Source organism: Biomphalaria glabrata, chromosome 16, assembly GCF_947242115.1.
Source record: "Biomphalaria glabrata chromosome 16, xgBioGlab47.1, whole genome shotgun sequence".
NCBI lineage: Eukaryota > Metazoa > Mollusca > Gastropoda > Planorbidae > Biomphalaria > Biomphalaria glabrata.
The window spans coordinates 3,063,157-3,089,971 of record NC_074726.1 but is presented as its reverse complement, the minus strand read 5'-3'; the positions used below and the strand labels follow the sequence as shown (position 1 = coordinate 3,089,971).

Genomic DNA, 26,815 nt, shown 5'->3' with positions numbered 1-26,815 from the left:
TCTAAGAGCATATAATGGTGGCTGAGAGGTACAGCGCTTCCTAACTAATGGTTCTCGAATTTTATTCCAGGGATTTTGAACAGTAATTTTTAGGGTCCCTTGTGTCCACTCAACTCTAAAGGGTAACTGGTGTACTACGTTCAGGAAGGAAAGGTGGTTGGTCATTTTACTAGTCCATGACATATTCGGAAAACGTATGCTATAAAAACATGAAATTAACTTTATCTCCCCCCCCCCCCCCCCCCCCCCCCCATCAAAAAGTGGACCATTCCACTTGTGCATCCTAAGTCTTCTGATTCACTCAAGTCTAATATAAAACTACTAGATCTCATATCAAAATGCTCTTCTTTCACAAAGGTAAAAGTAATGTGTATAAGCAGGGGCGACTTAGCAGAATTTTGTTATGTTTACACTGCTAGGCTTGTTCTACAAATGCTGAAACTGATTTGACTTTTAGTAGTTGACTAGACGAGAAGTTTTCAATACTATGATGAAGCAATAGCTGTGATGATTCAGATGCTGTGAACATTGATAGTTGGTTACAATCATCAAAAAGAGATTAAGTAACATGCAATGTCTCCAGCAGTTGGTAACCAACCTGTTTCTACTATGCTTTGTTGAATGAATTCTCACTGCGATTTGGGTTGTGCATATTTATCGTAGCACATCATAGTGATAATACTAATAAGAGGCATTGTTTTAAAGAAGACTTCGGTTAAAACAAGTTTATTGAATTAATTTTATAACCCTGATAACAAACAAATAATAATAGGGCATTGTCTTCAATTTCAAATATTAAGGATGAGTACAGATTTTCACATGACCATGCAAACCCAGTTGGGACCTGCATATTTTGGCATAGGTTAGACAGACATAACTGTTTTCTGCCAAGGGTCTAATTATGCTTTAGTCATCTGCACCTGTCTTCAGTAAGGGCCCCTTTTTATTGCAACTAATTGGAAACTTTTGTTACATTTATGAGAAAATATTGTATTATTTTCTTAAAACTTTTTTAGTCTATACATCAAAATGATTCAAAATAAGCTTTCCAAGTAAAGAGTAAGAGTTCTGAAATTGTTTTTTAAAATTAAAATTTACTTGAAAATCCAAGAGGATTTATTTAAAGAGCACTCCCGTTCCCCTTACAAGTAATGTAATAAAATATATAATAAAACACTAAATGTAGTTAAATCTCTCCTCCCAACTTCTTCTTGCAAGAAAAAATAAAAATGATTTAATGGTGGACACTTCCTTTGTCTACTTAGTATTTGTATTGATTAAGGGAAGGAAACTGCTCACAAGGCGGACAAAGAAAATGCTTCAGGGACACCCTCAAAGCTTCTCTGAAAGCGTTCAGCATAAACCCAGCCACCTGGGAGACAGAAGCACATGACAGAGCATCATGGAGTCGCGCTGTGAAAACTGGCGCACAAATTGCTGAGGAAAAGAGAACAGCGCTGGCAGAAGAAAAGCAAGGCCAATGATAACCTGCCCAGTGTGCAGCCGAACATTCTGGGCTCACATAGGTCTCGCCAGCCATATGAGGAGGCAAAAAAACCCAGTGCAAAGCCCTCAGCCTCCTGGATGGCGAAAGTGGTCATCATGGAACCACGATGGACGAACTATATTTGGTATTAATTCACCAGGTCAAATATAAATCTTCTAGTTCCTAATAAAATCATATCAACTTAGATTTTTAGGACGCTGTTCTTTGAATGCAAAGTTGAGAGCAGTGTCATGCTTACAAATTATTTGAATACATTGTGAGAGTTTGTAGTTCAGTACCATAGAGGTGATAAATCTGCCAATGTTTCATATATTTTCTGAAGATCCCAGAAACCCCTCTGTCAAATATCTAATCTTTACTATAATTTATAAAAATAAAACTTTGTAGATCTAAGCTTCTTTCATGCCCAAGAACTCTGTAACTTCATTAAATAACAAAGATGTTAAATAAAAAAAGATGTATTTAGGTGATGAATATGAGTAAATGTATTCTTTTTCTTCCTTAAAAACACAACCAACTCATGAAGTGGATTATATTTGTATTTGTTTCAATAGAGTCTATGTTATTAAATTGTCATTTGGATTTATTGATGGTCCAGAGTTCAAACCCTGCCCGCTCCCATCCCCTGTTGTCCCGCGGGAGGTTTGGACTAGGAAGTAAACTATCTTCAACTCTGAAGGAACATCCGAAACATGTAAAACATTTTACAAACAAAAAAAAAACTTTAATGAAATTTACTTTCACTTTTGATTGTCCATCAAAGTTTAAGAAACTGAACTATATAAAAGTTTATATTGTATAAGAGAGGGTTGTAAATAGATAAGAAAAAAACTTAAGTAAACCAAAGTCTTAAAAAAATATAACTTATAACATACAAAGACATTTTTAAACAACTTCATTTGGAGTCAAATTTTTTAATACAAAAAAAAAAAGTTTCCCTTCAAGACCTAGCTCTCAATGCAACAAAAAATAGTACATTTAGTGGGTAAACAGGGTTAATAGTTAACAATGCTGTCATTTGGCCAGAACAACAATGGAATAGTTTTACTTTCTGAACAAAAGTCTTGTTTGTTTGTTACAAGAATATCCCAATATTCTGATATGAAAAATGACAGTGACAACCAAAATAAAACCTAAGATCCTTAGTTTATAATTCATGCACTTTACCAACAAGTCGCCACATCATTGAAGATGTGTAAAATTTGTATATTTAAAAAAATGAAAGATATTAAGAAAGCAAAGTATAAACTATTTAATGTATAATACATCTGTATATTTTTCAAACTGCATAGTATTCACAAGTTTACAAATAAATTTTAAAAAAAGGTAAAACAAATAATTTGAAAATCAAAATGATTATAAGGTCAAAACATTCCTTGTATAAATATAATGAATAGAGATATATCATATAATATATAACACAGCAAGCCATTAAGTAATATACAAACCAACATGGTATTAACAAATGTAATACAATGCAGAAAGAATATTTCAAGTCTTTAGTAATTATAAAGTAAAAAAAAAATTAATAAAATTTATTTTGTATAAATTGATGTCTTTTAATTTATGTTTTCACTTTCAGATGAACGCTTTCACCAAAGATGCTTGTGCTCAAATCATGGACATACGGTGGCAAGACCACACTACAAACAGCGATGTCCTTGCAAACACCAGTATGGACAGTATAGAGGGACTTCTTATGGTCCGTCAGTTACGCTGGGCAGGACACAAATCCCGTATGAGAGACGAACGTATGCCAAAGGCAGTCTTTTTTGGTGAGCTAAAAGGTGGTTGACATAACAGAGGTGCCCCACGGAAATGCTGACATAGAAGAGAGCACCTGGCAGAATGCGGTCTCAGAACGAGACAGCTGGAGGTCATTCACGAAGGCCGCAGGATACACATTTGAGACCAAAAGAAAATCTGCTGCCAAGGACAGACGCTGACGGCAAAAAGAAATTCTAAATCAACCACCTGCGGACAAGTTATGCTTGCCCTGGAAGTGGCAAAATATGTAGGCCACAGCTGGGGCTGCGCAGCCACGGAAATACTGCATTCCTCACTAATCTTCAGACTTCAAGACAAGCCTTATTATTATTCAGATGAGAGTAATACCTAATTCTTTTTCTCAGATGAGATCTATTGATAATTATTGTCTTTCTTCACTGAGTCATTGTTTTAAAAAGCCTTCCTATTTTATGTAAACCTCCTCCCACCTTTAAGTTGTTAAGGTAGTCCCACATTATCATTCATGTGTACTTGCTTAGTTCTGCATAAAAATAGGGTTGCAGCCTAAATGAAAATGCTAGTAACCTAAGAAATATTCAGAAAGACACATTTCTTATCCCATATTCTAGGACTTATTTGTACAAGTGCTGATTCTTCTCTAGTGCTATTAGAGCATGGAATGGGTTGCATGAATCAGTCAAGAAAACCAACGACTAAGCAGAGTTTAACTAGATTAACACAGATACATGTGATGATATGTTTAAGTGCCAGATGACAAGATTCTTTTGAGGCTGATTGTCGAGATGTCTTGGTTGATGTTACCAAGAGATTGTGTTGAACAGACAATGCATTTCTGATGTTCTAATTTTGTATAGTTCTCTCTATTAGACAATTTCAGAATTCTCAATCAATATTGTGATGCTGGAGATACTACTTCAAAGTATAAATTCAAAACTGAAATCTTCAATCAAATAAATACAAAGCTTTTTTTTCTGGAACTTGGAATCACTTAAATAATATACACACTACATAAATGTACAATACAAAAAAAAAATTAAATTCATTTACTCTAGTCGCAGATCTCTCTCAAAACTGAATCTGCAAGTCTTTAAATACTACCTCTTTCCACCTTCTAGCAATGTCCAAACTATTTTTAAAGGGTACAGAAAAACTGTCATCATATTGAATAATCTTGTCATTACTTATCAACAACATACAACCATGTCCTTGCGCTGCAAATATACAATCTAAAAATAAACTCAATGCAATATGCTTAGGACATTATTATTTTCTCTTTTAAAGCAAAGTCTAAGATAAGATTGTAAAGCAAGAAAAAGATTTTCCTGGATGAGTTTATATGTAAATGTCTAACAGTATTAAATCTTCAAAACTTCAAGACTTCAAAGTCTTACTAAAAGAAAAAGTCTACAGAATTTCAACACACAAAGAGTATGCTACAATGTACAAGCAAGTTTTCAAACAACCATTTGGAATGATCATTACTAACTACTTCAAAAACAAAAATCACAACTAGAATCATCCTTTTACCAATTCAAAAACTGAAGTACAGAAGTGTTCAAGTCCTCTGTGTTAAAATAAATACATGTCAAAATATTACAAAGTTCCTTGAGTCAATGAAAGTTTTAAAAAGCAAATTGAAAGCTAATTCTTTGGAAGTCAATTTTAGCTGCTTTAATATGTAAATTCTATAAAATTTTTAATTTTAGAAATTCAATAAAAAAAAATCCAACCAGTTTTGATTAGTGCTCTTTTGAAATTTGTTAACAACCAATCACTGTACACCTCTGCATTTCATCTAATCATAGATAGTTCCTGCACCTCTTTCTAATTAGAGATAGTTCCTGCATCTCTTTCTAATTAGAGATAGATCCTGCATCTCTTTCTTATCAGAGATAGTTCTTGTCAATCCTGCATTTCATTCAATCTGAGATGGTTCCTGCATTTCAACCAGAAATGCTGCATTTCTTTATAATCAGAGTTCCATATAAGTAATATATATATATATATATATATATATATATATATATATATAAACAAATCACTCGCTGTCAAACTTTATAGCTTACACAATTCCATTTTCAATATTCACTATCCTGCCTCCAATCAAATGGGCAACGCCAGCAAGCATGGACAGGGCAAAAGCCACCACATCAAGAGCAAAACCCCAGCTAAGGAAGGAGTGGTCTCTGAGTATTTCCTGGAACTGCACTAGTGGAGGGTAAACGCCTGGATCATCTGGCAGCACTATTGCATCCTTGTAATTAGCAGCTACGATGAAATTTCCAAGCAAAAGGAAACCACCTGCAAAATTGCAAAGAATTTCATTAGAAAAATGCAAATTTTCATAACCTTTGTTTTACTGAACCAGTGTTAAATTGTGTGGTTCACACAGTTTCTGATTTATGAATAGAACACTATAAATCAGATACTATCGTTCATGATAGCATCTTATAGTCTACACTCTATGAGTTAGCGGACTCTTAAAAAGCTTTGGTTATTTTGGATGTAAAGAATTTCTTGTTTCAAAAAATGTAATTGGCTTTAAAAAATGGGAAATAACTCTTTTTGTATTTTTTTTATTTTTGTCTTCACAGTGTTAAAATATTTTTTTTTGTAAATCAGCAGGTCATTAAAGGTCATGCAGTTTAATCCTACCTGTCGCAAAGCAGCCAGATGCTATGAAAATGTGTATAAGACGCTGGCGGTCTCCCTTACTTTTCACCAGCATGTTAACTATGGCCAATGTTATTCCCATAAAGGCCATTAAAGTTCCAATAATGGCCATTGCCTGGGCTGCCCTTGTCCATCCTGACAGACATAAAAATAATATTTACCTTTAAAATTCTACTGATTAGTTTTTGATGAATACATTTGCCATTGCTGTATGGAAAGAGAGAAGTTGGTTCAAATATACTACAAGTCTTAGGGCAGACCAGAGAGAATAGTGGATTTCTCAAGACCTGTAGTATTTTTTTGTATATAATCTGTTTTCTTTAGTAATATGAGAAGTATGAAGACAGGTACAGATTTATTTAATGAATGGTAATAATAGGCCTACTTATTTGAACTCATTGACATATATACACAGGGCTTTTTTTGTGACGGTACGCACCAGTATGGCGTACCGGCACCTATCCGAAAAAATTATTACTTTTCTTGTATTTTAATGTATATTATTAATTTTTAGTATTTAGGCAATCAACTACTGAGTACCAGCACCTATTTTGTTTACAAAAAAAGCACTGTATGTATATATATATATATTGAATTAGGTACTCTGGACTAGATAATGAGTCAGGTGGTATACACTCTGAACTGTTGTATTGATGGTCCCTGGTTCAAACCTTGTCCGCTGCCATCCCTCTAGGTTAGGATGTAATAATCTTCAATTCTGAAGGAACATCCAAAACATGTAATACAAAAACTTAAATGATTTTACTTTTACAATTCTTTTGTAAATTATTTTGGTTAGAGTATAAATTTTGATTATTTTAATTAAATTATTGTATTTTTTTTTATTAGAACTTATACTTCATAACAAAACAAGATTTACTAACACAACTTAAAGAAATGTATAAACACTATTAAATTATGTAGTTTACATTCTACACTTACATCTAGATCAAGTTTAAAGTTCATCATTCTGATGTTATTATTTGATATCGGTAGTTTAAAAGCTTGGCTCATTTTCATTTCTAATCACAGCTCAAGGTTGAAGTATTATTTTTTCTTGTTTCAAAATCTGGTTTCAATTAAACACTATTTTTTTAAATTAAACTTTAAAATTAGAAAATTCTGACCTTTTGATCCAATAGAATCCAAATCTTTTGTGTCAGAGTTATAAATAGTTTCACTTGACCACTTTGTACAAATATCTACTTCTGCCCCTTGTCTGACAAACAGGAAACACAGCTCCCACAATCCAAAGTTGATCTTATCGATATAGAACTCATAATCCTGTCCTGGTAACAAAAGAAAACCAATAATATTCAAAACAGTTATAGACATTTCACATTTTTTGAAAATTTTTGTATGTATTTAGTGGGGCATGGTGGTTGAGTAGTAAAGAGTTTAGCTTCCAAACCATGGGGTCTCAAGTTCAAGTCATGATGAAGTCTGGGATTTAGAACCTCATGATCTTTAGGACATACCGGTCACTGAGTCCATTTGATTCTAATGGATACCAAACATACGGTGGGGAAATAAAGGCGGTTTAATGTTGAGCTTGCCTTTGTGACACTTTAATAAAGAGATGGCCAAAGAAACCAATGACTTTACATATCCCCATTGTTTGAAATGTATGAACTAGTACGATGAACTTTGTCTTGAATCAAAAGTCTATAACAGAGCTCATTGAGACCCTTTGAGTAGAGGAAAGGCTTTCTCCCATTGGCATTCATTTAATCATTTTTTTTTATTACCTGGATTGAGGCAAAATTAAAGGGAAAATCAAAAATGTTCCTCCAATGTAAGCCTACATATGTTGATATATTTACATGTGTTCCATTGTTGTTGCTAGTTATGTGTCCCTTGTTGTGAACTGCTTTTTCCAAGATAGTGTCACAAATCACTTGTATTTTAAGTCTATGGCCCAATTCTTGCCTTTGTTTTTTTTTTATGTATTCAACAATAATTACCACCAATACTGTGAATTTAAGGAGCAACTAATTCTCCTTTACAGAAGAGTGTAGTGGAAATAGACTAGAAATCAATGACATTCAATGATCGTTTCTTAGATATCCTCATCACATGCAATATTTTCAATAATGTGGTATACTTAATATAGATCCAATGTCCACTTATTGTTGATGTGACTTTTTATGTTTTATTTCCCTTTAATTAAATTGAAGGAATATGCATTAAATTATGACCTTACATACGAGGTAGATATATGATCAAACAACTAGCTATTACTTGGTGAAAGTCTTAATCAAGAAGTAAGTTCCCCTTTCAGATCTTGCGATCTGTCGTCTGTTCTCTTTAGGAACGTTTTATCAAGGGAGACAATGAAAATGTCTAGAACACTACTGCTCTGAGATCAAACACGACCATAAGGTCCCTTAGTTTTCATACTTCTTTTGCAGGACGCATATTCAAAATTACCTTTTAAATTATTTAATCGGTCAGCTAGGCCACAGGTTCTCAAACTTTTTGGAACCGGGGACCTCATATAGTCCAAACGGACCATTAAGTGTAAAAGCTACAAAAGTATTTAAGTTACAAATGAAAAAAAAATCGCATTGTTTATTGAGATAATAAATCTTTGTTTAAAATACAATTTTAACAAGATGACTCAAATGAGATTTCATGTCTAACTCAATGTTTGTAATTTTCAACCGCAGATCTTAACGAACACAAATTTCTAGTCAGTGTTTTTTTTTTAGCCAGAGTTTGTGGTATCCTAGTTCATTTGTGGATATCTCAAAAAGCTGCTCCATTATTAATATGGATTCATCTGTGATTGTGACCTGATTTGTCCACACGCAAAAAGTTCAATACCCAGTCGGGAATATCCAAATGAAGAATGCTTTCAAATCTATGGTTTAAGTCGATATAGAATAGCCCATAATAGACATATTAAACAATAGTGAGGGGCGAGTTTATTATTACTCAAATTATCCGATCAGATAAACTAGCTTTTAGTAAAAATATTATTTTAATTGTAGGCCTATATAATTTTCATATATTTGAAGACCCCCACCCCCTCCCGAGGCCTCCAAAATATATTCTTATCTTATCTTTTATAATACAGTACACGTTACTTCAAAAACGATGATGATTAGGTCCTAAGCGTCATGCGTTTTGTCCTAGCATATGGAAAGAGGAATGCGTCTTTATCTTTGTGTCTTTCTGAGTATTACTAAAGTCTTCCACATTTATCTCATTGTATCACAAGTTGATTTTGTCTAAATTAATTATTATAAATAAAATTATATTTAGTATTGCACACAAGGAAGTTATTCAAGCTTTTCAAGTTTAAGCCTATTAGTTACTAACAACCAATAACAACAACAAGGGGACACGACAATTCGTTCACTGACATTACGTTCACCGACAAATCGTTCACGACTTTTCGTTCACGCGACTATTCGTTCACCAGACATTTCGTTCACCCGACAATTCGTTCACGCGACTATTCGCTCACGGACTATTCGCTCACAGACAACTTGTTCACCGACAAATCGTTCACTGGATATTTCCAAAAACAAAAAAAAATCGCTAGAGATTGGGCCTGATCCGAAATTCTTTGTAAATTTTTGTTTGTTTGTTGTTAATATTTTGTTAACGAGGACAGTAGGCCCCTATGTGATACAAAATTATACTTAAAAGAAAAAAAGAGATCTTACAAGCAAGCTGAAAAATTTAAATTGGACCTCACTTTACTATAGGTAACATTTTTACTTTCAACATGTAGGCCTTCTTTTACACTCATGTCCATCATGTAGTCTTGTTTGACCTATCCATATTTGCTTATCTTCTTAATAGCGATCCAGATATTTAATTAACATACCCATTTTATTGATATCTTATTAACAAAAACAAATTTTATCTTATATAATACAGACGTTTCTTCAAAAAAGAAGATGATTACGTCCTACGCGTCATGCATTCTGCCAAGTCACTGGTTTTCCTGGCTAGCTCAGACACACTAGTATTTTTTCCACAATCCTTTCAGTGTTTTTACGAGGGATAATTTAGATTTTTAACAATGGTACTAGATTTGGTACAATATATGGTTTCACTGATCAACTCTGAACGTCACATACTAGATACAGATCTAAGGTTAATACTTATCAATTAAGACATCTAAGGAAAAAAAAATTAATTACATATACAACACTAGGAAATATTTTTGTTCCCTATCAAAAAATTATAATTTATCGCAATACAACAAAATAAAATTGTTTCAATAAATTTGTTATTGAGTCCAAGCAATCAAATTAGTCTGCCAATGGGTGGTCACATTGAAACAAGTTAACTAAAATAAAAATAAAATAGAACTCCTTTTAAACTTGATGGAAAGTACTATACTAGTGTCTAGTAGATATTTTCAATGTTAACAGATTGAACATGTGTATAGGCCGCAATGTCCAATAAAGTTTTATTACTTCCAGAGGAGCCAGTCTGACTAGCACTCCACTAGGTGTTAACTAGAGTATCCAGATGAATAGGTAGATTCCCGGTAGATGAAAAAAAAAAGAAGGGGGGTGTAAAGGTATATTAAAGGTGAAAGTAAAAATGTTACCTACAGTAAAGTGAGGGCCCGTTTAAATTTTTCAGCTAGCTTGTAAGATCTCTTTTTAAATTTTTAAGTATAATTTTTATCACATACTGTCCTCATTAACAAAATATCAACAACAACAACAACAACGAAATTAAATAAACTCGGATTAGACCTGATCTCTAGAAATTTTTTGCATATGGAAATAATAGCTAAAAAAGTTTTAATGTAAATAAATTAAACATGCGACGAGAATATATAATATTAACAATATGTTACTGTACAGTGAACGATTTGTCTGTGAACAATTTGTCCGTGCCGTGAACGAATAGTCGCGTGAACGATTTGTCGTGAACCAACTGTCGGTGAACAAGTTGTCGGTGAACAAGTTGTCTGTGAGCGAATAGTCTGTGAGCGATATGTCGCGTGAACGATTGTCGGGTGAACGAAATGTCTGGTGAACGAATAGTCGCGTGAACGAAAAGTCGTGAACGAATTGTCGTGGAACACAACAACAACAACAACAACCACTTAAGTCAAGTACTATTTCTTTCCCTTGTTCCAAATGCCATTCAAAATAATTAATTAACAATAGTTAATTAACTAATTGGTTAATTTTTAAATTGATTCAGGTAAAAAAAGATAACTGTGCAAAATTTCAGCTTGATCTGAGATTGGGTGTCGGAGACGTAAGTGTACAAACTTTTTACCATACAGATATCGACAGAGTGAGTTGATATAAGCTTTGTGATAAATAAGTGAATGAAAACAATTCTGTCAGATTTAACGTCTGCACTTCACTCTTGCTTCTTCATACACATTTCTATTTTGTAAATCTAAAATTCTTATTCATATTTCCCCACAAGACCCAAATTAAGATTTAATCTTACTTTCTTTACAAGACTTAATTAAAGATTTAATCTTATTTTCTTCACAAGACTTAGCCTAATTTAAGATTTTATTTTTACCACAATACCCAACTGAAAAAAAAAGTTTCTTATCTTATCTTATATAATACAGTTTCCCTTGTCAATATCAACTGTTTCTGTAACCCACGATTAACGAGGGTGTTATTGTGGCCAGCACAACGACCAACCACCTTTACCTTTCCCCAACTAAATGTCAGGTTCCCAATTGACTAAATGCATGACGCGTAGGACGTAATCATCTTCTTTTTTGAAGTAACGTCTGTATTATATAAGATAAGATAGAGCTGGGTAGGCTCAACGGCGCCCAAAGATCGACGACACTTTTGTTCTACAACCTCATGTACAGTGGTGTCCTTATATTCATCATGGTCTATGGTTTGCATGAAGGATAAACTACTTCAAAAGCTTTGGTTTGATTGATATCATAAGAAAACGTATTAAAAGTAATTTTGCAACCTTTTGTTTGTTTTTTTTGGCATGTTTCATTGAACACTAGGCCCAGTTTAAAAGTTTGTGTCTTTTGTTCTTTTTTAAGATTGTACTTTATTATGTCCTCCTTTGAATGTGCAGGCTTCTGGTCATCCTACATAATGATAATAAGGCTTGTCTTCGAGTCCGAAGATTAGTGAGGAATGCAGTATTTCCCATGGCTGCGCAGCCCCAGCTGTGACCTACATATTTTGCCACATCCAGGTCAAGCATAGCCATTGTCCGCAGGTGGTCGATTTAGATTTTCTTTTCGCCGTCTGCGTTTGTCCTCGGCAGCGGATTTTCTTTTGGTCTCAAAAGTGTATTCTGCGGCCTTCGTGAGTGACCTCCAGCTGTCTCGTTCTGAAGCTGCATGCAACCAGGTGCTCTCTTCTATGTCAGCCAAGGAAAGTTGACGCCTAAGCTGGTCTTTGAAGCGTTTCCGTGGGGCGCCTCTGTTACGTCGACCACCTTTTAGCTCACCAAAGAAGACTGCCTTTGGCATACGTTTGTCTCCCATACGGGATACGTGTCCTACCCAGCGTAACTGTCGGACCATAAGAAGTCCCTCTATACTGTCCATACCGGCTAATCCTACATACAATAACGCGAAATAACAAATCGATGTAAACATTTATAGATGCATTCATATTTAATGTTTAAAGGGGGGATAACTCCTAAATTGTCAATACAGTGTTTATTACTTACTAACGTGTTGGATTTGTAAGTGATTAAAATAATAATAATAAAATTCAATACAAACGAAATGGTGAATACATTTAAAGAATTCTACTACATAGAATTATGTTTGTGTTTACTTTAAAAAAAATATTTTAGATAATTATTATTGGTTTAGTAATACGGTATTGGTTTACTTGTTGAAATACAAGAATTTGTACTGAAACAAACACCTGCACTCATATATCTAAAAATGACACGCGAAAGGTGTATGCTATAGCCAAAGTATAGTGTTATAGTCTTTTGCAGTCCATAGCTCTATCAAACGTGATAGGCCTATTGGCCTTTAGAAGGATTCCGCGATCTATGCAGAACGTGTTGCATTAGTTAGCTGCATTATTTTTGCATACATTGATAGCGTTAAAAAGCAAGATCTAATTCTAAACGAATCTCAGAGCCAACCGGAGTTGTTTAATGAAATATGTCATTTAACAAATTGAGACTGTAGAAGTAATTCGATCCAGTGTTTCGCCCCACGCATGTGTGGGAGATTGGAAAACTCAAGATGCAGAAGAAAAAAAAACACAATATAATTCCTTTTGCATAAATCAATTATAGTTAGTCTAGATCAGTATTGTTTTTTTTTTTGTTTTTTTTTTGTGACGGTACGCACCGGTACTGCGTACCGTCACCTTTTTCAAAGTGGAGGAAAAAATTACTTTTCTTGTATTTTAACGTTTATTATTAATTTATTAGTAGTTAGGCAATCCATCAATGAGTATACTTTTTTTTAAAAGTATTTTATAAAAATATATACTTGTTTGTTAATACGAACAGGAAATAATGAAATGGTCCCATTCATAGACATATTACATATAGATCTATATAGGCCTATATATCTATGTCTATGGGTCCTATTATTATGACAGTAGAGCTCTTGCATGCAAAAGGCACTATTTGTATTGAAATGTTAAAAAAAACCAACTATGGCCCGATTTGGATTCTGCCTCCCTCATTTACAAGAAATGGCCAAATGGGCCCATCATCCTATTCTTGAGTCCAAGCCCACGGAACCTTGATACGTCACTTAACGCTTCATCTCTTTTTATTACCAATATCTTTTTTAAATTACTCAATCACTAACTCCATTTATATCCATGGGGAGGGGAGAATGGAGCGGTTCCTTTTCTGTAAACGGGAAACATTGGTGATGTTATCCCCCCTCTAGCTAATTGAACTCTCATGATGTCACCACACAAACAGCCAATAATCTCACCTGTGGATCTATTGAGTCCATTCTCAGTTACCGGCTCTGTTGACGAGGAAATGTTGCCTGGGTCCGAGACACTGTGACGTAATTTCTGCCAAACTTTATCTCTGAATACATCGTGACAGTCTGCTTCTGAGAAGTGTGGAGTAACCAAGCAGACGATATGAAGCGCTGTAGCGAAGACGATTAACATGGCTCCCACCAAATTGAACAGTTTTCCTTGTTCCATTTTTAGACAAAAAGTTTGAAGGAGGGATGTGTTAGACCCCTATCTTTGAAAATCAAGGCTGTGAGAACTTGATTACCATCCAATGTTTTGTTAGGTCTAATATTAATTCGAGCAATACTTCTAATTTAAATATAGAGATCTAGACTTCTAGATACACACATACACACACAAATATCTATGCAACGTATGCCCCCTAACACTAAATCATTAAACCCAGGCTTTGCTTCTGTCCAAAACAAAACCAGAGCTACATAATTTATAGATCTAGGCTCTAATCACTAGTTATTCAATATAGGCCTACACCGCATTGTATGAACTAATGTGACTTGCGATTTAGATCTATTAGGCCCTTCCAAATACTGATCTAGATGTGTCTAGACTATTATTAGACCCACATTTAAAACACAATTACTAAAAAAGCTACTGATAATGCTGGCCTCAAATATAATTGAAGAATTCGGTGTGCACCTTTAAAAAATATCCCCATGAAATTGAACCAAAGCTCACAAGCCTAAACTAGAGAGTGAGGAAACTCCACGAACAAAAAAAAAAAAAAAAAAAATCTAGAATCTACTCCCACAAGACAAACAGCTAACGGTGGCAGGAATTTAGGTGGGTATCGCTCCACCTAGCTTGATGCAAAGGGCAGAGGTTATCTAGGAGGCGGTACGAATCTCCCTGCGTTGTGCCTACCAGATGGTAGCTAAAAAGATCTTGTAGCTAGGCTTGTGTAAGAGCCTATGTGCCAACATTTTTGTTTAAATTCTAAACGGTTTGTCTGGCTACGCAAAGACGCCCAAAGACAGTTCAGGTCTTGAGTCTATATCAAATGAATGCGTTGCAATCTGAATAATTTATTTTAACAAATAAGGCTGTAATTTATTTACAACAGATAAAAAAAATGTGATATTCATTTATAAATACGAAAGTTAAAATTACATAAATTGTTGTAGGCCTATTCGTCATGTGTATTGCAAACATGGTATATGTGTCGCTAAAAATTCAGTTCATGATCTATTCCAGCAAACATGATTAGGTCAGCACTGACTATCATGTCTTCAAAACTATGGACCAATAATTTATGACGTAGAGTCTTGATGAAAAGGAAGAAAGTTAACACTGAATAAATAATTATTATAATAACAAAAGTCTCATAGACTACAGTGAATTTGTGATTCTTCTTTGACGAAGTTCGATTCTGGCAGTGCTACCAGAGCAGTAGAGGACTTGAAATGTTTAAAAATAATAATTTACTAAAATTAGATTAATGAAAAGACAACTCTCATATACGAGGTGTACGAACGTTAGGGTCGCGTGACCGAGTTATTTATTACTAAATCATGATCTCAATTCTCTTACTGCCTGGATCAGGAGTCGTAAAAAGGAAACACAATTCTTTGTAGTTCCTTTAACGGGGTCAACTGGGGAATTCTTTGATGTGCAATGTCTACGCCAGTACCGCTGCCCTTTACACATTTAGAACTTTAGAAATATCAGTATATATAAGAAAAGTGTGTTATATTGCGGATTTTTTGTCGACTATAAATAAATAATTGAGTTTCTAGCTCTTTCTCTCCTAACTGACGATACCAGCGTTGATTCCAACAGAATGTGGTTAATAATTACGGAGAGAAAGAATTAGATCTATATTTTCAAATGAGTGGTTCGTAATTCTAATAGATCCTAGATCATCTCTGCGAAATTCGTTTGTTTCTAGAAAACGTCAAGGATTTTTTGTTTTGTTTTGTGGGTCGTGTCTGTTCGTTTCCAACTAGAATAAGAGTGCACAGACCTATATATATTTAGACTGGAAACAGCCAATTTTCGTGTCTAGCGTTTCTAGAACTGGGAGTGGTGTGTGTGTGTGTGACGTCAAGGTAAAAGAAGAGGGGGCGATGCCAGTAAATTATTTTTTTTACAAAAGCAGGGGAATTTTAATTTTATTTGTTTGAATATTATTAACCAATTAAAATTAAATATTATATTTTGTCATGTTGAAGACGTTGCTTATAATCTAATAAGAACCTTTTAAATTGTATACCGCGATACCTTTTTCTCGAGAGGCGTCTGCAACAATATCGACTCAAAACTCTTTGAAGACATTTCTAAACGTCCCCTCTAACGGGATTCTTTGCAATGCCTCGTCTAAACTGTTGCGACGTCTAGAAAGCATCATAAAAAAGCACAACATTACCACATTTAAAGGAACTTTTTGAACAAAAGTGCCTAAGAAAAATCGAAAAAATCTTGGAAGACAACGGCCACCCGCTCCATCAGAACTACGTCAGGTCGTCGCGAAGTGGGCGACTGCTGTCAATCAAAACAAGAACGGAGCGGTACAAAAACTCGTTCGTACCTCACTCGGTCAGACTCTATCACCGCCACTCATTGATCAGGGAACATGAAATGCACCAAGATACCTGTGTGTAGTCGCTGAATGAACTCTTTATGTTTTGTCTGTTGTATTTATGTGTATGTTTCTGTTGTGTTGTCTTTATATGAGAAAAGAGTCCTTGTAATCACAACAAATTTCCGTAAGGAACAATAAAGCAGTCTTAGTCTTAAATTTCTTGTCTGACTGTTGTATATCTTTATGGTGACAACTTTTAGACAGCAAGAAAAGATCAGCGACATGTTTTATTTAACATAAAGATAAACTTACGATGATCACACATATCACAGACGTACATGCGTTATATAAAAGATAAACTTACGACGATCACACAGACGTAGCCTACATGCATCATCATCATTGGCCTCCTTCAGTCGTAGAACGACTATGGTTCATCTCGCACACTTCCTCAAGTGGCTGTGGAGCCCTATTTTGGAGAGACACTCCCGTCCACATATATTGCATGTCAAGGTGGCTTTCGCTTTGGTGGTAGAAGAGCTGGCCATTTTCCGTGTGGCACGCTTTTCTTCAGGAATCTAGGCCCATGTTTTCTGGCTGTCTATAGCTTTCTTGGTCACCGTCTCTCTCCAACTAGTGCGGTCTAGGGCTATGTCTTCCCAATGGTCAGTATCAATGTTTACTGATTTTAAATCCCTTTTTATCACATCAACGTAACGGAGGTGGGGCGACATGCACTATATACAAAGATAAACTTACGATAATCACACTTATCACACGTACAATGTTCCTTGCATAATAAAATTGGTCAGTGCTGCCTTCTTATTCAGTAGAGACTTAATATCATTTCAATGTCGGTCCGTCCCGAGAAAAAAGGCATCGTAGTTACCAGAAGAAAGAATATCAGAAGCTCAAAACGCGAAAACGCCCCCCCCCCCAAAAAAAAACACTATCCAGTACGAATTTTTTTCTAGTACGGTATGCAATAAACTTAAAATATCACAGCCCTCTCGGTCTGGACCCAACTGTAGTGCTCTTCCAAGACAAGGGGTGCGCTAACGAAATTTTTATTTGAGGTATTAAAAAAAAAAACTTGTATAGGAAGAAAAAACTCAAAATTACAGGCATAGATCTCAATACTGCATGAAGAGGCTCCCTTTTTCTATCGGATCAATGAATTAATTATCACTAAGCTACTTGGTTAGTTGTTTTTATTGATTTGTGTGTTGTCATCGATATATAAAGAAATTTCAACTTGATCCGAGAATGGGGGAAAAAAAGAGACAAATAACGTATAAAACGTAATAATGGGAATAACTGCACATGTACAGCCACATATATCAATAAGTAGAATTTATTTCCCTGTTTGATACCAAACAAATAATTATTAGCAAAAATTAATTAACTACTAATTGGTTAATTTTGTTTTAATTTACTCATGTTTTGGTAGGTACAAATCAGTGTTAAGTTTCAACTTGATCCGAGAAAGGGTAAGAGAAATAACTTACAAAAATTGTACCAGACAGACAGAGTGAGTTTATAAAAGCTTTGTAAAAATAAGAGAGTTACTTTTCAGCCTTCCTAACACCATCAGGAGCCATAGTTAGAAGAAAATTTTTAATGCATATTATTGATAAAAATGTCATTAGCTCCTACAGGATAAAGAAAATCAGTCTAATTGTACATGCATCAATGCAAATGCAAAATAGTTTTTTTTTAACAGTTGCTCTGATCATTTTCTTTCATGTAAACCTCTCTAGTGTTCCCTTTCTCTGAGTTGTCTGAGCTTTCCCTATGTTGTGTACTAGATCGTTAATTTTTTTTTTTCTTATATCTGTTAGTAATTTGAAGAAGTGGAATATGCTTATATGTCTAGTTCTTCAATTGTTAAAAGTTTATCATTTCAAGGATTTTATGTTTTGAAAGAGTAATATATATGCAAACTGAAATAAACCTGTATAACAAACAAAATGTAAACTGAAAAAAAAAAAAAAGGAGGTGGGGGTGGGGGAGGGGAGGAGGAATATGCACAGCTCTATAAAACAATGATTCAAGAAAAAGAAATAAGTCCACATCTGGATTGTTTGACATCAAATTTAATTTGCTTATCTCCCTTTTAAAATTGAAAAAAAAAATAATAATAATTAAAAAGAACATCTAATATTATCAAATAATTTGAATTCACTTCACAATGTTACCCCATCCAAGCAACCAGTAGCAACATTGGTGACAATTAGAATTTACATTTCAAGCAAATAATAGTCAGATAAAAAAAAAACAAAAAAAATACACATCAATTGAATCATAGTACATTCATGGTAAACAAAACAAAACAAAACAAAACTTAAACCACAGAAGTAGGTTATAGTTTCTGATTTCTGTCACAACCAACAATGGTATAGCCCAATTCATTTTTTTTTTGTTGTTTTTTTTTAAAATATAAATACAATCAATAATAAAAGAAAAAGACACCCTCCCTCCTAAATTGTTGATGTCCATCAGAGTTGACATGCAAATGGTCAGGCAAATTACAGTGAGAAATGGACGTTACTAATTTACTGAAGGAGATCATAAACATAGAACTAAGTAATGGCTACCAAGATACAGATGTTACAACTTAATGCTAATGCGACCGGGCTGTTCTATCTGTAACTTGAAATAAACCACTTTTTATTATTTATTTTTTTACTAGGCATGGGGCTCTACACTATTAAGTTACTTTTCACAGGGACATTTCATTTCAATGCAACTCAATAGTTTTATCAAATGAAAACATTCTACAGCATTATTTACATGCAAATAAAATTTAAAATAAAAAAAAAAGAAGGAAAAATATAACTGCTGAATATCATCAACTTATTGGAAAAGAAAAACAAACACTCAACCAGAACAAATAAATATGACCAACTTATGTACAAGTACTGAGAGAAGAGAAGAGCATTGAACAATTGGATAATAGACGCAAAGCCTGGCATCAAGCTTTAGGGTGCAGGTTGCTTGAAGGGGGTAATATTGTGAAGAAAAGACACTTTTTTTTTTTCCCCAAAAACCACAATTACAAAATTTTGGAGCAGGATGAAGAATATCTCTTAGTCCAAACAAAGAATTTATAATGGAACATTGTTTTGTTATTTCAAAGTTTTGCTTCAGTAATATCAGCATAGCCAATACTCTGCGGGATGGTTGCTGATTTTTTTTCATTTTCTTTTTTTAAATTAGTAATATTTGTAAAAAAAAAAAAAAAAAAAAGTATAATAAAATAAAAATTGAAAAAAATAGTTTTACTTATGAGTTTTTTCTCTCAAAAATATTCATAAATATCACTGTCCAGTATTAAACAGTCACATGTTTTGCTTAGAGATTTAACAAGAACTGAATTACATTCATCCAATGACTCCCGAGCACAGCTAGTTCACGCAGAGAGGACAAGGGAATAAGGGGAGGGAACAATTGTATGGACACAAGTAGGCACAATAATGAGTCACAGTCTAGAGTCTCTCTGATACAGTTCAATCAACTCCTACCCTTACCATACACCAAAGGATTCAATGACAAATGAATAAAAACAGAAATGTGCGTTAACCATGATTAAATACATGAAAAACCCTTGACTATTCATTAGTTACATGGCAGTAGAACAAAACCTTCACTATTTTTTTTTTTTTACATAGCAATCAAAATCATTTGGTGTTTTTGTTATCAATTATACAACCAATACCAAAGAAACCAACAAAAAAAAAAAAAAGTGGAAGATGAAAGGTTTTGGAAACAGCAGAGGTCAAAACGACTGTCCACACATATCAAATAAGAAAATTTGCAGACTGAATAAAGAAATGATGTCACCCTGGCTTGAAACATTATGCGATTTACTCAAATGTATAATAGGGATGGAAGATATATGCATGAGTGATAACTGCATGGACCAAGACACATCCAACAGAGGTCACATACTCTCTACTGAAATTTGTTAAAAGTATCTTTCAAGTCAATCATTTTGAAACACCTTTTGAACAGAACAATATCACAAATCATTTCAAGTTCATGAAACAAGTTTTATTCATACGTTTGAAAGAAAATTGAAAATAATGAAGGTGAAAAGAACATGGGAGGGGGGGAGGACACATTTTGTTGTCTTTCTTAATCTTGCCACAAATACAAACAAAATCAATCAAAATTAGTCTGTGAAAATAAATTGGTGGATACCATTATTAGATTAGCAGAAACCTTGAGTATAACATTATTTCTTGCTACTATTCTTTTTTTCAAATAAGATTTAATGGTAAAGATAAAAAAAAAATGTAGTATAAGGTGAATTCACAGAACAGACTTTAAAAAATTAGGATGAAAATCATACAGAGTGAATCACAATAGTTCAGTTTGGCTCTCTTTCTCCAGATTGTGACAAGACTGACTTGGCAATAACAACATGGAATTAATGGCCACACTATCCCCAATTAAGAGAACCAGTGAAAGCTAAACTAGCACACACACCAAATTGTATCCTGATGGTCTCATCAGTTCCTGACAAGAATAAAACAACGGAACTGATTCATGTACACTGTTTGAGGACAAAATAACAAATGCATAGTATGTATGATCCACTAAAAACGTGACTAAGATAACCCGACTCTGTTAACTTACCAAGACTGAGAACCAAACAGTAACAAGAAATGTGTAACAAAATTAGGACTGAATTAGAAACAAAATGTTTCAACAGCCTCCTTTATTTTCCCCCAAGAAAACTTGGCATTCTAGACTTGTAAATATATATATATATATATATATGATAACGGATACAGAAGTTCTTTTAAAATGTTTTTATTTTGTGTGTGTGTGACAGAATATTATCTACTGAAAAAAAAAAAACATTCATCCCTATGTTACATGAATGTATACATCCACATAGATAAATATATAAATATATAGAGATATATATACAAATATGTATAAATTTACTGAGCAATAACAAGGATACAAATGTGCATGTATTAACATCAGCCCACAAGAAAAAAACAAAATCTCTTCCACTGAACATTTATTATAAATGCTGAAGAAGTTCGACACAGAGAGAGCCAATAGTTGATCACCACTAGACAACTCACACACTTTCCACACTTGCAGTCTGAGTATACTTAAAACAAAGCCCTAACAATGTAGACAGAAATTATGCCTTCTTTTTTTTCTTCTTTATCTACTACTTCACAATATTTCAGTAGTAACAAATGTACTTTCTTTTTTTTTCCTATGAATTACTATCCCAATATGATATTAAATAGTCAGCATGATAATTTTTAGTAATCTAAACTATATAAAAATATTTTGATTTTAACATTGAACCAAAAAAATATTTTTTTTCAACCTGATCACAAGCATGCATGCAAGCTTAAGTTAAACAAAAAATGTTTCAGGGTGATACCCTTGTAGCACCGGGGGAGAAATGGCAGCTAAGACTGCCAACACTTCTTCAATGTTTATAGACTTTGGTTACAGCTACCTTCTTCTCTAGTTTCCCACCTCTGATCCCCCCCCACAACCCTGTTGGAATGATTGGTCAAATTTCTAATGCAAATGTATTCAATTGAAAATAATTCATATTCTGAGTTCAAGCTGAGTTTCTAAACATTTGAAAGGAATGAGGAAATAAAGAGTCTGATTAAAAGAACAGTTGCAAACAAAACAAAGGGGACGTGGAAGTTATCAAGCATCTATCTCACAGCTTTCTAAAAAAAAAAAAAAGAAAAAAAAAGCATTCGGTGAAGCAAATGGTGAAATGCTTTCAAAAAGGTTTATTTTGCTTGAGAATAACAAAAATTTAGAACTAAAACAAACTCTACAGGCACATTTTTTGTTCCTACCAATGAAAAAAGCGGACAAAATGAGAAAGCAAGCAAAATCCAGCATAATGCACATGTGTCACTTTAATATTAACCTGGAAATAGAAGGGAAAGAAAACAAAATGGCCAAAAGAATTATGAAACATCTCTAGTATTTGGAAAACAAAAAAAAAAACAAATTAAAACCAATGCAATGAACAGAACAATTGACATAGAAAACTTAGGAACAAAGATATTTAGAGCTATGTACACATAAATAACATTCACAAGAGATTTGTTTCAATTGCTCACAGAAACAAAGAACTCAAATGACCATGAATATACAAAGGCTTATCATAGGGGACAGAAAGAGGCTCTGGTAATTCAATACTTGATCAATACTTTAATGTTGCCCACTTCAGTTTGACTCGCACAAAATACAATGCATTGCAATCCAAACTTTTATTTTTTTTGGTATTTTGGTTTTTTTATTATTTTTTTTTATTTACATTATGAAATTTTTTGTTTTTCTAAAACAACTGTGAATCTTGCAGTGATGAAAATCATTAAAAAAAAAAAAAAAAACTTTCAATAAAACAAAACAATTCTCCAATATATACAGCCATATAAATATTTATTTAGGCAAACAACTGCCCAGTCATAATGGAAGCATTTTTTTAAAAGAAGTTTATGTATCAGACATGATTATTTGAAGCTGGCCAGAACTAATGACAGGCCATAGGATGCAAATCACTTAATAGCCACAGAGAAACATACAGGACAAACAATTTAACTTTTAAAGGGTCTATTTTTTGCAAAGACTAAACCATTCTGCTCAAAAATCTTAACTAGCTTGTACTATAATTTACAAGTTACAGGCTTTTTTTTTTTTGGTCTTGAAATTATGTATGCCTAATTAACAAAATTATAAATTAACCTTCATAATAAGGGAGATATCAGGGTGAGTTTCTACTAAATGCTTCAATGAAAAAAACATAACAAGAAAGATTTCTATGAACTAGCACAGGAAATTGTAGAAGTAAAAAACTTAATTAGTTGGATGCTTTATAACTAGCATATCTGGTTATTTTTCATAGATCCAGCATTCATAAAACTTACACCAACAAGAAATCAGATAAGTGATAACATCAGTTCGACAACAGAATTGTGACACAGTATTCCAACTGGTCAATGCATCTATTTCAACAAGCACAAAACAAACCACATCTACAACGCATTGTGTGTGTAGCAATCATATCTGACAACGCCAAGTGTCAAAACGTTGTACATTTTCCACAAAATAGAGAAATTAAGATCACTAGAAATACTTTCCTCCTGAATGATTGAAAAAGCAACAACTGAAAAAAAAAAAGAACATTAAGTCGAAGTTTTCTAGTGTCACCACTATGAATAGATGCCAAGTTCACTTAGAAATAGTATTCATTTGATAAAACATACTCTAGCAGAATGATTTGTTTACGACTATCACTGGCCTAGATACAAATGTTTGTACAAACATATATATATATATCTTTAAGTTGAAAGATTTATTTTTTTAAGTAGGTCATTTGGGATCATACAAAAATGCCTAACCAAAATACTTGTATACCATTCGGTTCTATTCTTCTCTATTCCAGCAATCACTGATCAAATTTAGTCCAGAACTATAGAGTGAAATAGGTGTAATGTTTTATTTTTGTAAAACTGGAAAGTGATCACAAACAAATTATCACCACAACATCAACACGGAAGCAGTACAGGGTCCTAATTGAAACATTTTACAAGACCTCTGCCAGAATCGGGAGAGAGCTCTGATCACATGTCCATGCCAAAATTATGTCGAAGGCCTGGTCACATGAAGTAAGCCAGAATTATGTAAGCTCTGGCTAAATGTCCTCTGCCAGAATTGTGTTGGATGATCAAATTACTTCTTCATGGAACATTAAATTATATACCGGCATGTATACCAGTAACTGTACATTTTATTTCTATACACATGATAACCATCACCTGCATATATTGTTTCATGTTCTGATTACAAATATGAAATAAGACATTCAAAATAATTTGCAAAATTTTAAAATAAACAAAAATGTCACTGCAACAACCATTCTAAAATAAAATATTGTACGTGCAACAAAGTTTTGAGAAAAAAATTTATACTTAAAAATGAACAGATAAAAAAAAATATCCATGTTTGAAACACTATTTTTAGAACCAAATGTATCCAAATCTTTGTAAAAGGAAAACTAGTAATCCACTGATTTCTGAAGTGTCACATTTATATTCCAAAACTAGTAAACCATGGTAAGAATTTGTGTCACAGTATTCCAAATTGTACAGCCATCCTCATCTTCACCATTTTTCTCAGCATGTAACAAATTCTTTAGCTGAAGAAACAGACTCGGAGCTAACCATTATACACATGGATACACTCTAAAACGATGGGGAAAGTTAACACACAAATGTAATACACTTTTGGAAAAATAATTTGTTGTTTACAGGCGTTCATACAGTTGTTGAGGGAACAAATTCGTCACTGAAGTTTGGCTTTATTTTCGGACTAGATTTATTTTGGGCGAGGCTCAGGTTTCCTTCTGTCAAATTTATTCCCTGATCTATTTTCCTTGGAGTTCCTGCGGGGGCCATTGCTAGAAGGCCGAGAGGATTGAGTAGGTCCTTCTGCCCGGACAACATTGTCTTTAGAAGAGCCCCTTTGGGCTGAGCGAGGCACAGGCTGAGCACCAGCCTGGTGATTTCCCTGCTCACGGAAGGCATTGGATGTCTGACTGTTGGATCTTACTAGGTTGGACGAGGCAGTGCTGCTATTATTCTGGGCACCAGCAGCTGATGGGCCATTAAGTGTTCCTGAGTTTGTGATTGGGTTGGATGAGACACTACTAGAGGCATCACTGGGAGTAATTCCATTGGCCGCATCACGATTTTTCTGGGCCACCATCTGAGCATAAGAAGGTTTTGGAGCTTCCTGCTGAAAAAGAGATTAGAAAATTTGATACAGATAGAAAAATACATTGAATATAGTCTTGAGCTGTAACCTTAAAATCTATTGGTTACATGCAACATAATCTGAACTGCTGGATTTATAATAGCTTAAAATCTATTGGTTATGCTACATAGGTCTGAACTGCTGGATTTAAAATAGCTTAAAATCTAACAGATTGCAAAGTTACTATTAAATGCCTGAAAGTTAGGTAACTGCAAAATGTTACAATGAAAAAACCTACAGTCATAGGTGAAGTTAAAGCAGGTGAAATCAAAACTTGCTGCGGTGGTGCTGGCTGCTGGGCTATCCTAGTGGGACCAGAGCTTTGATTGTGTACACCTGGCCTGTTCTCCCCAGGCCTATGTGATGAGACAGGGGTCGGTGTCATAACAGGGGTATTGGCTTTCTGAGACCTGGAAAGTAGACAAAAATACTTCATGCATTTGTTATGCGCTGACTACACAAAAAAATTTATTAAAAAAAGGGATTGAAAAAAAAAAAGCAACTGAAACAATTATAATCAGGGTAGAATGTCATTTCATAACATATAAATTTCAAAGAAATTAATTTTTTACCTAGAAAAAGATAAAAAAGGTTGTACATTTATTTTTCTTGTTTATACAATTTCTAAAAATGCTGTAACATTTGTAAAGGGAAGAATTTTTTGGAGAGATTAAACACTAAATTGCCAATCCAATATCAACAGTATACATTAGCTAGCCAAAGAATCACAATGTCTTCAATGGGATAATAGGACATTATTATGCTAGTTTGAGTTAAAAAAAAAAAATACATATAACTACCGAGAAGGTATTGGCACAACTGATGGCTCTGATGATGTTGCTGACTGTGTCTCTGAGCGTATTGACCTTGTCTCATCAGTATCCCCTTCTTCAAAAGAAGAAGATGTATCATCCTCCTGGAGAGAATCAGCATCATCCCCACCACTGGGAACATCAACAGCAGCAGGCCCTGACACTCTTTGAGGAGCTGAGGAAACCACAGGGGGAGCTGGTGTAGCTACTGGGCTTGGGGTCGTGGAAGGGGCCCTCTGAACACCAGAGCTACTGGAGACAGATGTTCGTGGAGGCTTTCCTCTCACTATGTCTGACATTCGGTTTTCCAGAGAAACATCAGAATTGGCTACACTGTTCTGTAAAAGGAGTAACAAAGTAAATAAAAGAAAAAATTGTATAAACATTATATTGAACAACATGGTAGAATTATCTACTATATGATACTGTATCTTGAACTTACTGCTGCGCCAGGAAGTGGTGGAAAAGAATTAGCCTCCATTGTAAAGTTGTCTGGAGGAACAGGGGCTTGTGAACTAACTCTACTAGACTGATTTCTCTGCAACATTAGATATTTTAATAACAGTTTAAAATATTCATAAATGAAAAACATTGTCAAAATAATTACTAAGAAATAAGACTAAAGCAAAATAAGTTTATTTACCTGATTTCTAACATCATTGCGTTTACCTCTTTTTCTAAAATAGAAAAATATTGCATTAGTATTTCACTCAAAAACAACATAAAAAATACATTAGCATACAAAATGAGCTTGCTTCTATAAAATAAAATAGTCCTCAAA

General features: G+C 34.0%; 2 protein-coding genes across 11 annotated transcripts in view; both read right to left on the bottom strand.

The window, feature by feature from the left end:
- Positions 1 to 236: 236 nt before the first annotated feature.
- On the bottom strand, positions 237 to 14,660 carry LOC106080066 (uncharacterized). Its single transcript, XM_056014525.1, has 5 exons — positions 14,521 to 14,660; positions 13,830 to 14,172; positions 7,057 to 7,218; positions 5,912 to 6,064; positions 237 to 5,557 (listed from the first exon to the last, which is right to left on the bottom strand). Exons 2-5 carry the CDS (start codon positions 14,050 to 14,052, stop codon positions 5,319 to 5,321), a joined length of 777 nt encoding a protein of 258 aa, XP_055870500.1. The 5' UTR covers positions 14,053 to 14,172; positions 14,521 to 14,660; the 3' UTR covers positions 237 to 5,318.
- Positions 14,661 to 18,478: 3,818 nt separating this feature from the next.
- The window catches only part of LOC106080160 (mastermind-like domain-containing protein 1), a 40,486-nt gene continuing 32,149 nt past the window's right edge, over positions 18,479 to 26,815 (bottom strand). For 9 of the 10 annotated variants that reach the window (XM_056013595.1, XM_013241509.2, XM_013241515.2 and 6 more), the window contains 5 exons: positions 26,678 to 26,711; positions 26,477 to 26,572; positions 26,023 to 26,372; positions 25,461 to 25,632; positions 18,479 to 25,204 (listed from right to left, as the gene is read on the bottom strand). In XM_056013595.1, the coding sequence (XP_055869570.1) occupies positions 24,785 to 25,204; positions 25,461 to 25,632; positions 26,023 to 26,372; positions 26,477 to 26,572; positions 26,678 to 26,711 (1,072 nt within the window). In that variant the 3' untranslated portion in view covers positions 18,479 to 24,784. The remainder of the gene's footprint in view (positions 25,205 to 25,460; positions 25,633 to 26,022; positions 26,373 to 26,476; positions 26,573 to 26,677; positions 26,712 to 26,815) is intronic. The other variant, XM_056013593.1, reaches the window with a different exon arrangement.

Coding starts and splice junctions, on each gene's coding strand:
- LOC106080066 (XM_056014525.1), bottom strand. CDS start 14,052: ATGGAACAAGGAAAACTGTTCAATTTGGTGGGAGCCATGTTAATCGTC. Junction 7,219..13,829: donor TGGACTCAATAGATCCACAG/GTGAGATTATTG, acceptor TTTTGTTACCAG/GACAGGATTATGAGTTCTAT. Junction 6,065..7,056: donor GGATTCTATTGGATCAAAAG/GTCAGAATTTTC, acceptor TATGTCTGTCAG/GATGGACAAGGGCAGCCCAG.